The 13,244-nt window shown below is 45.0% G+C and overlaps 1 protein-coding gene across 2 annotated transcripts in view; it reads left to right on the top strand.

The window, feature by feature from the left end:
- The window catches only part of LOC119168689 (cytochrome P450 2C23), an 81,024-nt gene that overhangs the window by 30,127 nt on the left and 37,653 nt on the right, over window positions 1-13,244 (top strand). For both annotated transcript variants that reach the window (XM_075865968.1, XM_075865967.1), the window contains exons 5-6: window positions 2,634-2,941; window positions 4,272-4,384. In XM_075865968.1, coding sequence (XP_075722083.1) covers window positions 2,634-2,941; window positions 4,272-4,384 — 421 coding nt within the window. The remainder of the gene's footprint in view (window positions 1-2,633; window positions 2,942-4,271; window positions 4,385-13,244) is intronic.

The following is a 13,244-nucleotide window of genomic DNA, read 5'->3' as shown; positions in this document are numbered from 1 at the left end:
ACATTGTACGGGCTTTTCCAATGTTCACGGAGGATTTAAATTGATTTTCACTCGCACATAAAGCACCTCACAATGACTACGTAAGATTCCTTGATCAAAGGTGCACGGTCAAATCTGAGCGCATAAGCTGGTGATACGAATCCTGAGGCAGCAAGCATTTACTTTTCTTTCGTCACGCTAGTCTAGGCTCCTAAATGAAGTATCACCAGACTCAACTGAACAAACGCCTTAAGTGAATCTTGTCCGCACGCTTGTGAGAATAGCTCTTTCGTTAAATCACAACAGGCTACACTCAGCTTGTTGAATAATATGTGGGGTTTAACGTTCTAAAACCAACATTTGATTAAGAGAGACGTCGCAGTGGAGGGCTGCAGCAATTTCTAACGTGTGGGGTTTTTAACGTGCGCCCAAATTTGATCACGGGGGCCTACAGAATTTTCACCTGCATCGAAAATGAAGCCGCTGCACCAGAAATTCCATCCCGCCACTTGCGGTTAAGCAGCAAAGTATCTTAGCCACTTGACCAACTTGGCGGGGCTACACTCAACATGTCATCTCTGCAAAAGATGACAGTCTTTCAAACACAGAAAAGCGGAACATTCATCAATCTTCAGGTGACACCAGTAATCATGTAAGTCAGCAAAATATTAATTCCTGTAATTCCTTATAAAGTAGACATATCACACCGTCTCAAGACGGTAGACAACAAGGTGAACATACGGGTGGTTTTTTTTATCATCGAGCGAACATTCTAATCTTTTTAAAGGAAGCTAAAAAAGTTTTTCATATGCAAGAAAAAATAGGTACCTTACCGTAACGTGCCAAAACGGTGGCGTGCATTTTTTCCTGCTGCCATTGAAAGAGCATTACATCCCGCCAACCTGCAGGAGCTTAAATAACAGACTTCATGAACATCTTAGTAATTCTCGGAATACAGCAGCTGCTCACATCAGTCAGCTTTACAGGACTTGTGCTTGTACACCTTGAGTTGATAAATGAATCAACTCCGGCACTAGCAATAACAAGACTACCCACGAGATCATGAGGGCAATTTGTGTCGCGAAAGCTGGAGCTTCTTGCATTAGAACAGCTCATATTGTACTAACAGAAAAAGGAGTTTGCATTTGTAAACAAAATCCAGAGGTACAGCTTTGAACGTGTCAGTGTGTAGCACTTTACTAGGCATTATAAAGTGCTAGCATCCTTCAGTTGCCATTTTATTTGATGGGCTTCGTCTGCCCAGCCAGTTTTCTTAGCACCTACGAGTACAGGGAACCCATACGCTTCACTACGGTTTAAAAAACACGGCATATTAACGTACTGAATGATGTTGAGTGGGCGAAGCAGAACAGAAGAGGAAAGACAGGAAAGGCGGGGATATTAACGAGTCTAGAGCAACTGGTATGCTACCCTACAACTCCCGTCTCCCTACGAGGACGAGGGAGTTCGAAAGTGAGCGAAGCAGTGGAATTACTCGGTGTCACCTGTGACATTAACCACTGAGCCATGTAAATTATTGATAAGTGCTTTATTGTTTATTGGTCATAACAAGTATGTTGAGCTCAGTTGGAAATTTAGTTTTCCTTTCGGTAATGCTACTTTGTGGTATCAGATCCAGCCTGAGCTTGGCCAAGACGAGATCTGAGCACATTCTCTAGTATTTGCTGTTTTTTTTCTACTTATACAAAATAGTTCGTAGAGCATATCCAGTCGTCATATTATGCACAAACTAGTCGTTGTCTGTGATCATTATTGCCATCATTATTGATCCTCACCAGCGTCATAAGTATCAGCATGGCGTATAATGGTTACCTTGCATGTGTTGGGCCTTGCCGTGACGGCAGAAGTAAACTATGTGGTCTGTAATACGCTTGTTTTTCATCGTCATTAGCATTATCTTAATCGTTAGTGGTGGCTACGGTGTCGTTATGAGCTGCTTCGCATGTAATAAACATTCCGCTAAAAGTAAGTCTCATCATCAACTTCTTCATCCGAGGTTTTTTGCGCTAAAACTTTCACCAAGCTATGTTTCTACCAATAAATGCGGCTTCCATAATTGCAGCCAGATGGCCAGTGACCTCAAAAACGTTCAATGATTTATGGAGTAAAGCTTTTAAAAATCACTTTCAGCACGTATATATTTGTGGAAGCACATTCACGTGAAAGGTTACCTGCGTAAACTTAAACTCGACATTCTGGCTAAAGTATTCACGTCAGCAAGTTGCCTATGTATCTAATTGTAAAAGCCCGCAGAGTTCAGAATCCATATCATCGTAGCTACTGTTACCTGTACTGTGACCGTAAGGCAGACTGCTATTTCCCCATAAGCACTCGAAATATTGTCGTTAATAATTTCATAACTTTAGGATACCTGCAACATATCGGGACTTTGAGAGAGAATACTGAGCACGATAGTTATGCACCACGTACACTTCTTTGATTGCGCAGGAGCTGTAAGACACTGTGTGCAAAGTTAAGATTACTGAATGATGGTTTTGTAAGAATTAAAGCATTTAAGAAATAGCTGCTTACAGCAAAAAGAGTGTTGTTTATCACGTTCGAATATTATAATTTCTGTGGAGAAAAAGGCTTCGCCTATTTGCGGTTTTCTTTCACATCTTTCACAATCACAGGAGGAGTTCCAGCGTACCTGCAGTAAGATTGCTAGGGTACAAGGGGAAGCGATTGGTTTCGACGATTACATTCTGCCGTGCGCAATCAACAATATATCGGCCATACTCTGGGGTCAGCGTTTTCCACCTGACCATCCGGTGCGCGCAGACATCAACAACCTGGTCAACAGTTTGTTGGCTGCCATTCGATGCAGCCCCATATTTCACCAGTATAAACCAGGATTTGTCACGGCTATTTTGAAAAGTCTTCCCGGCACACACTTAAACCTTGTTCGAAGCAAGGAGGATGAGTTGGATCTCTACACATAGTGAGTACAAAGACAACAAGGCACTCGGCGAAACCTAACCTAATAAGCAGTCTGCTTTAGGGTCTGGTTAAATATATTCTCGAACACCATATAGTAAATCTTTGCTTGAACAAATAGGTGGCGAAAAACCCAGGAAAGGTAGTGCGCTAGAATACATGTGGTTTACCAAGTTTCTTGGGTTATTTCAGGATATATTTGTTTAGTGTGCATTATGCGAAGCCAGTCAAAGGAGAAACTGCGATAATGTAGCTCTGCTATGATTATTTTTCGTATGCTGACGGAGAATCGGTTAACCTTGGCTATGAAGCTCAAAAAGGTCTTTGAGTGTAGTTGTCACTGTGTGACACGTACTGAGAAGCGTGAGGCATACTGAAGACGTGTGATAAGCATCCCGCACACATTGAGCTCCCCCAATCTAGCTGGCTATCACCACGCCGGATCGCGCGCTTGCGCCTCGTAGGCCCACTGTCTTCGTTTTTTACTTGAATGTGCCAGCAAGTGCGTAACACACGTGAACTGCAAACTCTTAGTCCTCACTATCTGTAGGTTTATTTTATTTTCAGTTGCACACCACGGAAGTGGTCATGCATGTATCTTCATGTTCACACTATAAAAGGTGACGATGACTATCCACAGCAGATTGCAAGATCCGTAATAATACAATCCAATGCACAAGAAGCGAGAGCTAAAGGGAAAATGCAACTGATGACACGAAAATTCGCTGGATGTCTATGTCTTTTAAAATTTGCTTTCTATAGGCAAATAAATTGATCACGCGTGTACTCACTAACTTTGACATTATGAACGCAACCCGATTTAATGCGTTTAGGTAAGCGCTGAGAAATGAATGTATGAAGGGTTACCTGGAAATTGTATATGCCATGTAATGTTCACTTATACTTTCGAGATGCGGTGCGCAGAAATGCGGAAAATGCTTTTGATATGTTCCATGAGTCCCCTTTGAAGAGACTTCCACTCTTTTGAAGCGTGGACTGGTGAAAAATAATTTGCAGGCCCTTGATTTTCAGGCAACTGCACATTAAAACCAGTGAGAGAGTGGGTTCTATTGTGGCACTTTCTCTCGTACGAATAGTAATAACGAGCTGTACAATGTACGTGCAAGCCAACTTTCGGTATCGGCCAACTGTCCATCTCTATTTTCATTGTGAATCACAACAAACACCTATTGTTATTTCATGTCAAGTACTTGCCAACCTACGTACGACCACTGTTATGGTTTCTATGACGATCAAACGCGAGTACTTGTTGAATTCTAAAACCTAATCAAGATTTCTCATAGTAGTGCATCTGCTTTTTATTGCATTTCAAGCGGCAAAGTGATGGAACACAAGGCCACGGCGGAAAATGTGACCAGAGATTTTGTCGATGCGTACCTGAAAAAAATACGAGACAACGATGGAGACTCCAAAGCTGTTTTCACGGGTGAGAACCTGCATCATGTTGCTGCAAAGAGCGATAATATGATGTTTCCGGACATCATCTTTGGCATGATTTTTCACAAGAAATATCAGTTCTGAATTTTCAAGATTACCGCATCAGACAGACCTTGCTTTGAATCAGCCTATGTACCACTTTCGGGTCTCAGGCGCGTGCCAAACTTGACGTCATGCTTCATGTACCACAAGCGTTGCTAATAGGCACACAAAAAGTGGCTGTGCCTCACCTACTGAATATCGAAAGGGCTAAATGCGAAAAGTAATCATCGAAAGTCATACTTTCGCCGCCAGGGTGAATTGATAAATGCGATAGACAGAAATTTAAATGTCACGAAAAGAGCGACAGGTGACTGCAAAGTACCAGCGAGCCACTCAAGCACAAAGGAAGCACGAAAGGACCACACGCAGAATGAGTGCCAGCTAAGAACTGTCCCTGTTCGACTTGTAACGTGCTATTCAAGCACAAACAATGGCGCTCGAAAACAATGTGCAGCTGTACACAAACCGAGTACAAACTAAAACTGGCACAGTTGCCACTACTTTCTGTTTGAGCAGCGTGCTACAAGTGTCGTATGTTAAAGATATTACATATTTGATATTATTTTTTTATAAGTGCGGTGCATTGACTGGACTTTGTGTTCCTGTTGCCACGCGGTGGCATCCGACGCATTTTGTGCCGGCGTTGCACGTGGTGATCGGGTGGAGAAAAGGGCCACTCTTTCAGCACATCTTAAGAGCCGTTTTCGCAATGAAAGAAACTGTAGGAGCGTAGTTTTCGATAATGCCGTTCACACCGTTTCTCCGATGATAAAATTCACGTCATATCCCCGAAGCGAATGATGATTGAGGAGCCGCCTCGGGGAACATCAGGAAAACCCCTGAATAATCCGTACAAATTCCTTTACAAGCACATGAAGACGTAAACATGATGTTATATTGTCACGGGGTCGTGACGTGGCTGAAGACAGGAGAATTTGTTTTGCAATTTAACTGTTTGTTTGGGCGAACCTGTGCCCGGTAAACGGAAAGTCCGTTTACAGTAGCAGTCTTGGACTGATACAAAGAGAAGTTTATTAACTTCAAACTAAAAAAACTCTTTACATCATTTCATACATACAATGCTCGTTTAGACACCCCTCTTGTGCACTATGGGGCATACGGAGGAAGAGGAGGAGGAAGAAAGTTTAAGCGGAAAGACAGGGAGGTTAGCCAGTTCTTAGACCGGCTGGCTACCCTGTGCTGGGGAAAGGGGTGAGGGGAATGAAAGATGTTAAAAAGAAATGTTGCGAAGAGAGGGAGAAATTACAACAAAAATTTGCGACAGAGGAAAGGCAACATCAAAGAGTACAAGACACTAAAGTCTGTCTCTGAGGCCAGTTGTCCGCAAAAAGCACAGCAAAGCTTTCAAAGCCTTCTGGGCTGAGGATGGGCTCGGCCAATGACCCAGAATCCTTTGTTCCGACAAAGGCTGATTGTCTAGTCTATCCAGAGCTGCAGTGAGTTCTTGTCTTTGCACGGTGAAATAAGAGCAATCACAGCGAAGGTGCGCGATAGTTTCTTCGCAACTGCAGTAAGTGCATGTAGGAGAGCTGGCCATCCCGATGAGATAAGAGTATGCGTTCGTGAAGGCCACTCCAAGCCACAGGCGGCATAGAAGAGTCTCCTCAGCTCTTGGGGGAAGACGAAGCTGTAGATCGGGATCCAAGTTATGCAGGCGCGCGTTTGTGCAGTCTGTCGAGTTCCACTGTACCAGTGTGAGGTCACGTGCAAGCGAACGAAGTCTTGTAGCTGCGTCAGTTCTTGACAACGGGATGGCTGTGTATTGGGTACCATCGTGTGCAGATCTAGCGGCCTCATCTGCGCAGTCATTGCCATATATACCGCAATGACCTGGTATCCACTGATACACTATGCTGTGCTGTTTTTCGGTTGCTTGGTGATGAAGAAGCCTTATTTCAGCTACTAACTGTCCATTAGGTCTATGGCGAAAGGGTGATATAAGACATTGAAGAGATGCCTTCGAGTCCGAGAAGATCGACCAAATTCCCGAAGGTTCTTTCACTATATACTCGAGAGCTGCACGAATGGCTGCAAGTTCTGCAGCTGTCGACGACGTCAAATGCGATGTCATGAATTTAAATGTGATGTGCCTCGCGGGAATAACCACCGCCCCTGCAGAGCTTACTGAAGACACCGAGCCATCCGTGTAAATGTGAAGGCGTCCGTTGTGCTTCTCTTGCAGGAAAAGTAATGTGGCCTGTTTCCGGGCTAGATGCGACGACTTTTTCTTATTTTGAATGCCAGGAATTGTGAGAAGGGCTTTGAGTGGGAGTAGGCACCATAATGGTATCGGCGGCTGTGCAGCATGCGTGAAGTGCAATGGAAGCACTGCGCAATGCTGAGCTACAGTTTCGCTGAACGCTGAGTGGGGCCTGGAAGTTCGAAGTGAGGCTAGGTGATCAGATGGAAGCCGAGCGAAATGTCTTATGTGCATTCTCAAAGCGTCTACGCGGATGTATGCGTTGACTGGATAATCACGCGCAATGATGACTGTCGCTGCTGTAGACGCGCATCTCGGGAGACCAAGGCATATCCTCAGGGCTTGGGCTTCGATCGACTGGAGGACGCGCAAGTTTGTTCTTCGGTTCCCGCAATGCACGGGTAAGCTGTATCGCATATAACCGAGGCATACAATCTCCATTATCCATAGAGGAAACTAGCGGCACATACAAAGATATATATATATATATATATATATATATATATATATATATATATATATATATATATGTATACAAGTTTGTGCTAAACTACGCATACATTCGTAAAGAACCACAAATATATATTTACAATCACATATACATATATTCACAACAGATCGTGAACATGGGTAGGCATATTTACAATACTTCGACTGGCGCTATACATACACTTGTAACACAATGTTTTGGGGAGAAGGGGTTAGTAGAGTAGCGGCGAACGGAGCGTTGGCCGTCGATCAACTACTGACAAGCGGCGAAGTGCGTCGGCATTTATACTCCTGCCATCGAATGTTCCAGCGTTATCACTGGCGGTGGCGTAGGTTCCAGATTATTATGTACAGTTCTCAGAGTGGGAATAGATCGATATGATCTTCTAAAGTCCGGAAGCTTCTCGAAAACTGCACGCGCGTTTCGCGCTGAGAATTGTGTAGTGTTTTGGGGTGATAACAAAACTTGAGAAATGGAACGTGGCATTGCCCCTCTCTGAAAAAGGCATCGTCCCGATGCTTTAACTAAAGATGAAGGTAAACAATGCAAGAAAGTACAATGAATAAATTACGATACAATAATAATACAAAAAACACTGTTTCAGTTTGTTAACGCACATGAAACAGCTTGAGGCGCTCTACATGGACGACTGCAGGTCGTGATCGGCGTCGTTGAGAGTTCGTGATGCCGTCGGGGACAACCTCGTTAATCATGTGCGCCGAGACGTCGAACCACCCTGTACGGTCCAAAGTACCGTCGCAGAAGCTTTTCACTTAGTCCACGTCGGCGTATCGGCGTCCATACCCAAACACGTTTACCGGGCTGGTATTCGACGAAGCGTCGTCAAAGATTGTAACGGCGGCTGTCGGTCATCTGTTGATTCTTGATACAGAGACGCGCAAGTTGTCGGGCATTTCGGCGCGTTGAAGGTACTCACTCACATTGAGGTTTTCTTCATCGGTGATGTTGGGTACCGAGCGTCGGCATCGAGCGTCGTTGTCAGGCTCATTCCATAGACCAAATTGTCTGGAGATATCTGCGTTGCCAGGTCACCTTCGGTAAGTGAGGTTTCACCGTCAGGGGTTTGCCTGGTCGGTGTTGTGTTCGGAAAGCTCCGTCGCGCTGTCGTCGTCGTCGGAGGATCTTCGGTAGTTCGTCGAACAGCAACCGCACCTCCATCGGTTGCTGCCCTTATTTTCCAGGATACAGGCTACGAGACCGGCCCCGCGTTGGTCCAGAGTACTGCCGGGGGTTGGGCGACGGCGAACGGGAAGGACTTCGTGGTGTCCATTGAGCTCCTGTCAGGTAGTCGGCAATGTCACGTGGCCGTTCTCCTGGCTGCGGACGCGGTGCATTGATGGCAAAGCCACGCAGTTCCATCTGTCGGTACTGGCAACGGCGGTATGTGGTCAGGCCTTGTCGGTTGCAGAGCGGGCAGTGGTCAGCGGTGCGCCAGACGTCAGTCTTCCTCGGCGCACTGCGCTGGGCCGATGGCGAATGGTAGGACATCGGTGGGGGTGGTGGCGGCGGTGGCGTCTGGCGACGGAAGTGTGATGGGGCAGCGTTTGGTGAGCACTTGGAGGAGGAGCGTGGCGGCGAGCTGCAGCAGCACAGCTCATGGCTTGCAGCTGAGGCTCTTGAGGCTGAGGAACGCCGAGCGATTGCTGGATCTCCTGGCATACGACGCCCGCGATGGATTCCACGGGAGGCTGCGCTGCAGGAAGTAATATTTGCAGCTCTTCTTGCACGATCGCTCGGATTGTCTCACGCAAGTCAGTGGTTCTAAGCGCTTGAATGCCGGCGTAGCTCGTAGACAAGAAGCTACAGTTATATGGCTGCGTGCGCATCTTGAGCGTCTTCTATATCGTAAATGCTTCTGAAATGAATTCGGCGACCGTCTTTGGTGGGTTTATGATCAGCCCGGCAAAGAGTTCCTGCTTTACTCCTAGCATGAGCAGACGGACCTTCTTCTCCTCGGACATGTCAGAGTCAGCGTGGCGGAAAAGTTTGATCATATCTTCAGTGAATTGCGCCACGTTTGCGTTTGGAATCTGCATGTGGGTTTCAAGAAGAGCTGCGGCCTTCTTGCGCACCACATTTGCGAAAGTGGTGAGGAACCTGGCGCGAAAGACGTCCCACGTTGTAAGGATTCGCTCTTGATTCTCTAACCAGGCCCGAGCAGCATCTTCTAAGGCGAAATACACATGCCGGAGCTTGTCATTGTCTGTCCACTCATTGAAGGCGGCGACGCAGTCGAACCTTCCCATCCAACTTTCCGGGTCTTCCAGTGGCGAACCGCGGAATGTTGGCGGCTCTTTGGGTTGCCGGAGAAGGGGTGGTGCAGGCTGCACGGGGGCGGTCATGGTTGCAGTAGTTGATGTCGGGATCCCAGTTTGCCTGGCTGCATCAGGAAGGGGCCCGTACCCTGGTTGTAGTCCCCTCTGCCTGCGGCTTGTTCGCTGTTCAAGGTTAGCATCCGTGTCTTCTTTGACGCTTGGGCTGGGGTCGCGGCTTGAAGTAGGCGTACGGTACATGGAAGAGACAGCACCTCCACCAGATGTCACGGGGTCATGACGTGGCCGAAGACAGGAGACTTTGTGTTGGAATTTAACTGTTTATTTGGGCGAACCTGTGCCAGGTAAACGGAAAGTCCGATTACAGTAGCAGTCTTGGATTGATAGCGGCGAACGGAGCGTCGGCCGTCGATCAACTACTGACAAGCGGCGAAGTGCGTTGTCATTTTTTATGTTTATGTTTTATTCGTGGCCTTAATACCACATGATTTATTATCCTTTAGCATCACTTCGAATAGCGTCCGTCCTTGCGTCCGTCAAACCTTATAAGCACATTGCCAAGTCTCCATCTATGCTGCCGATGAATATGTCGCTAAGGACAGGGGCTACATTCAACCCTATGCCAACTCCCTTTGCCTGGTTTTCGCTGTGGTCGTCTGTTCATTGAGCATGTGATAACACGTTGTGGCATATGCGCTATTCTTGGTGTTTTTTTTGTTTTTATTACCAGATTGCGCGGATATGAGGTTTTTCAAGCCAGCGTTTAAAAAAATTATTCAGACGTAAGATATCACCCATTCGTGTTTCTCATACTTGTCGCCGTGTGCGTGTGCATGAACTTCTAAATTAATATGTTCCAATTTAGCCGTACCGCAGTTTTGCGGTCACAGCAACAGAGGCGCAGTTGTCTGTCGCCGCTACCATTACTGCCGGTGTCGGTAACCGCTATGGCATGAACTAAAAAAATAAACATCCGAAATGAAACGGCGTTCGAACCTGGATTGACTCTCTGCTAGCTCAATATGCAATCACTGATATGAGGTGGTGTTTCACTTTTATTTTACAAGTTCTCAGCACCGGAATGACTAATGCTTAAGTGTGAGTCATGCCGGTGCTCAAAACTCTTGCGCACACAGCCTCATGTAGGGAAGAAACCACGATAACGTGCTAAGTCGAGGTGGTAGAAGAGTAAAATACCAACCAGTCATCAGAGAAAGCGAATTGTGTAAATGGGCGTCACGCAGTATGAATCGCGTATAAATGCCAGCTAATTTTGCCAGCTAATTACAAAAAGCTCAGTGATAACGTTTAAAATCATCAGTCACCAAACCGGTTATTGAAATCAGTTATTGGAGTAGCGGGTAACTTGCAAGCGTACTTGTATTAGTAACCCCAAAGGAGTCAGCAACTGCAGGTTCAAAAATGGCGTTCTTCATGGTTTCACAGTGACTTGACTGCGCTTTCCACGAAGACCTCTTTTACTGGACTTGAGCTTATTCTTTGTACTACATGCTCAGTTTTACGTTTTTTAGTATTTTTATTTATTTATTTTATTTATTTATTAATACTGTAACCCTCACTTGAGGGTCATTACAGGGAGGAATATAAACACAAAAACAAAAACAATACACAATGACAAAACAGACATTACGTTTCATGTTGCCGGTAGTACAATTCTAGCGAAAACTCAAACGCTTTGACATTTGCGCTAGTAACAGCGTACTCTGGAAGTCTATTCCACACTTCTATGCTATACGGAAAAAAAGAATTTTTAAAGCCATCCAGACGCGCCCAAAAAGGCCTTATTGGGTGACTATGGTTCAACCGAGCTCCTCGTTTGGGTGCAGGTTGTATGTATGTGTCTTTATTTATTTTCATTTCGCCTCTTATAATTTGAAACAGGAGTTTTAACCTTTGCTTTTCGCGGCGCACTTGCAGGGGTTCTAGCGCACATGATTTTAACAAATTTGTGACGGATTCTGTCCTCCAGTACCGCGAGCAAATGAAGCGCACTGCTAGCCTTTGAATTTTTTCTATTTTATCTCTCAGTGACTGCTGATGAAGACTCCATACAGAAGACAGGTACTCCAAAATAGGGCGAACAAATGTCTTATATGAAAGTTATTTGACATCTCTAGGGGCATGTTCGAGTTTTTTCCTCAAGTAAAACAACTTCCTGTAGGCCTTTGAACACACCTTCTCAACATGAGTGTGCCACCCCAAATCGCTGGTAATAGTCACCCCCAGGTATTTAAAGCTGTGGGTTCTGGTCAGAAGGCTATTTCCGATTTTATAATCATATGCGAGTACGAATTTTTTCTTGGTCATATGGATGAACGTAGTCTTTGAAAAGTTAATTTCCATCCCCCACTGGGCACACCAATTATGCAAGGCTTGCAGACAGCGATTAATTTTGATTTGGTCGTTTGCGTTAGTTACAGGAGCGTAAATTAAACAATCGTCTGCAAAAAGTTTGATTTTAACCGGGCTTTCGACAACTGCGGAAATGTCATTTATAAAAATTAGGAAACAACAAAGGACCCAGCACAGACCCCTGTCGGACACCAGATAGTATTTTCAATGAACTAGATGTGCAATCATCTAGACGTACTTTTTGTTGACGGTTCTCCAAATACGCGGCTATCCAATTTAGTATATCTGAGCTGAGTCCTAGTTGCTGAAGCTTAAAAATTAATTTGCTATGAGGAACTTTATCAAATGCTTTGGCGAAATCTACACAAATGACGTCTATTTGTTGTTGACCTTGGAGAGATAAATAAAAATCATGAACTGTTTCTACCAGTTGAGTAACAGTTGACAACGCCTTCCTGAATCCGTGTTGATGGGGACAAAAAAAACTCTTTTGACTCAAGAAAAATAATAATGTGCCTTGCTAGGTAGTGTTCTATGATTTTGCAACATACAGAGAGCAGTGAAACGAGGCGATAAATGTTCACATGAAGTCGATTGCCAGCTTTGTATATAGGCTTTACAATTGCAGTGCGCCAGTCTTGCGGTAATGAGAACGTTTCAAGAGATTTTCTAAAAATGATTGTTAAATAAAAGGACGACCAATCGGCATACCGTCGTAAGAATTCACTGGGAATTTCGTATGGTCCGGTTGCCTTTTTAGTGTCAAGCCCTAGCAAGTGACTGAACACCCCTTCCTGCATGATAGCAAAGGTCTCCATTGCGCAGGCGCGTGGGCAGGCCTGGTCAGCATCCACCTGATCGGTTTCATCTCTAGCGAAGACCGACTGAAAGAACTGGCTGAAAGAATTTGCTATCTGCGGTTTTTGCCTCACTGTCTCGGGTCCAATTTTTATGTGTTCAATTTCTTCTTTCTTATTCTTCAAGTGAAGCCAAAATGTTTAAGGGGAAGACTTAATGAAGTCAGCAAGGGTTTCGGTATAAAACTTTCGTTTGGATTCTTTTAATGCTGTCTTAAACTGTCCACGCAATTGTACGATTGCTACCGAGTTGGTTTTCTTTTTCCGCATGCGTTTTATTTTTCGTTTGATATGGACGATTTCCCGGGTTATATACGGACTGCGCTGTTTCGTTTTCATTTTACGAGTTGGAACAAATTTATCCGTACAATGCTTTACAATGATTTTGAAACGTTGCCATAACTCTTCTACAGATTCTGAGACAGAAGCAAGTTCAAACTCATGAAGGGACAATTCTAGATTATCAAGTATAGACGTGTCATCGGCCCGTGCAAAATGTTTATTCTGAACCGGGATAAATGGCCGCTTCTGCGGCTTTGCGTCTAGTTGGATATTAACAGTTATCAGCTTGT

Source organism: Rhipicephalus microplus, chromosome 6 (genome assembly GCF_043290135.1).
Source record: "Rhipicephalus microplus isolate Deutch F79 chromosome 6, USDA_Rmic, whole genome shotgun sequence".
NCBI classification, from domain to species: domain Eukaryota; kingdom Metazoa; phylum Arthropoda; class Arachnida; order Ixodida; family Ixodidae; genus Rhipicephalus; species Rhipicephalus microplus.
Note: the sequence above shows the minus strand (reverse complement) of the source record. Positions and strands in the feature narration are given on the sequence as shown.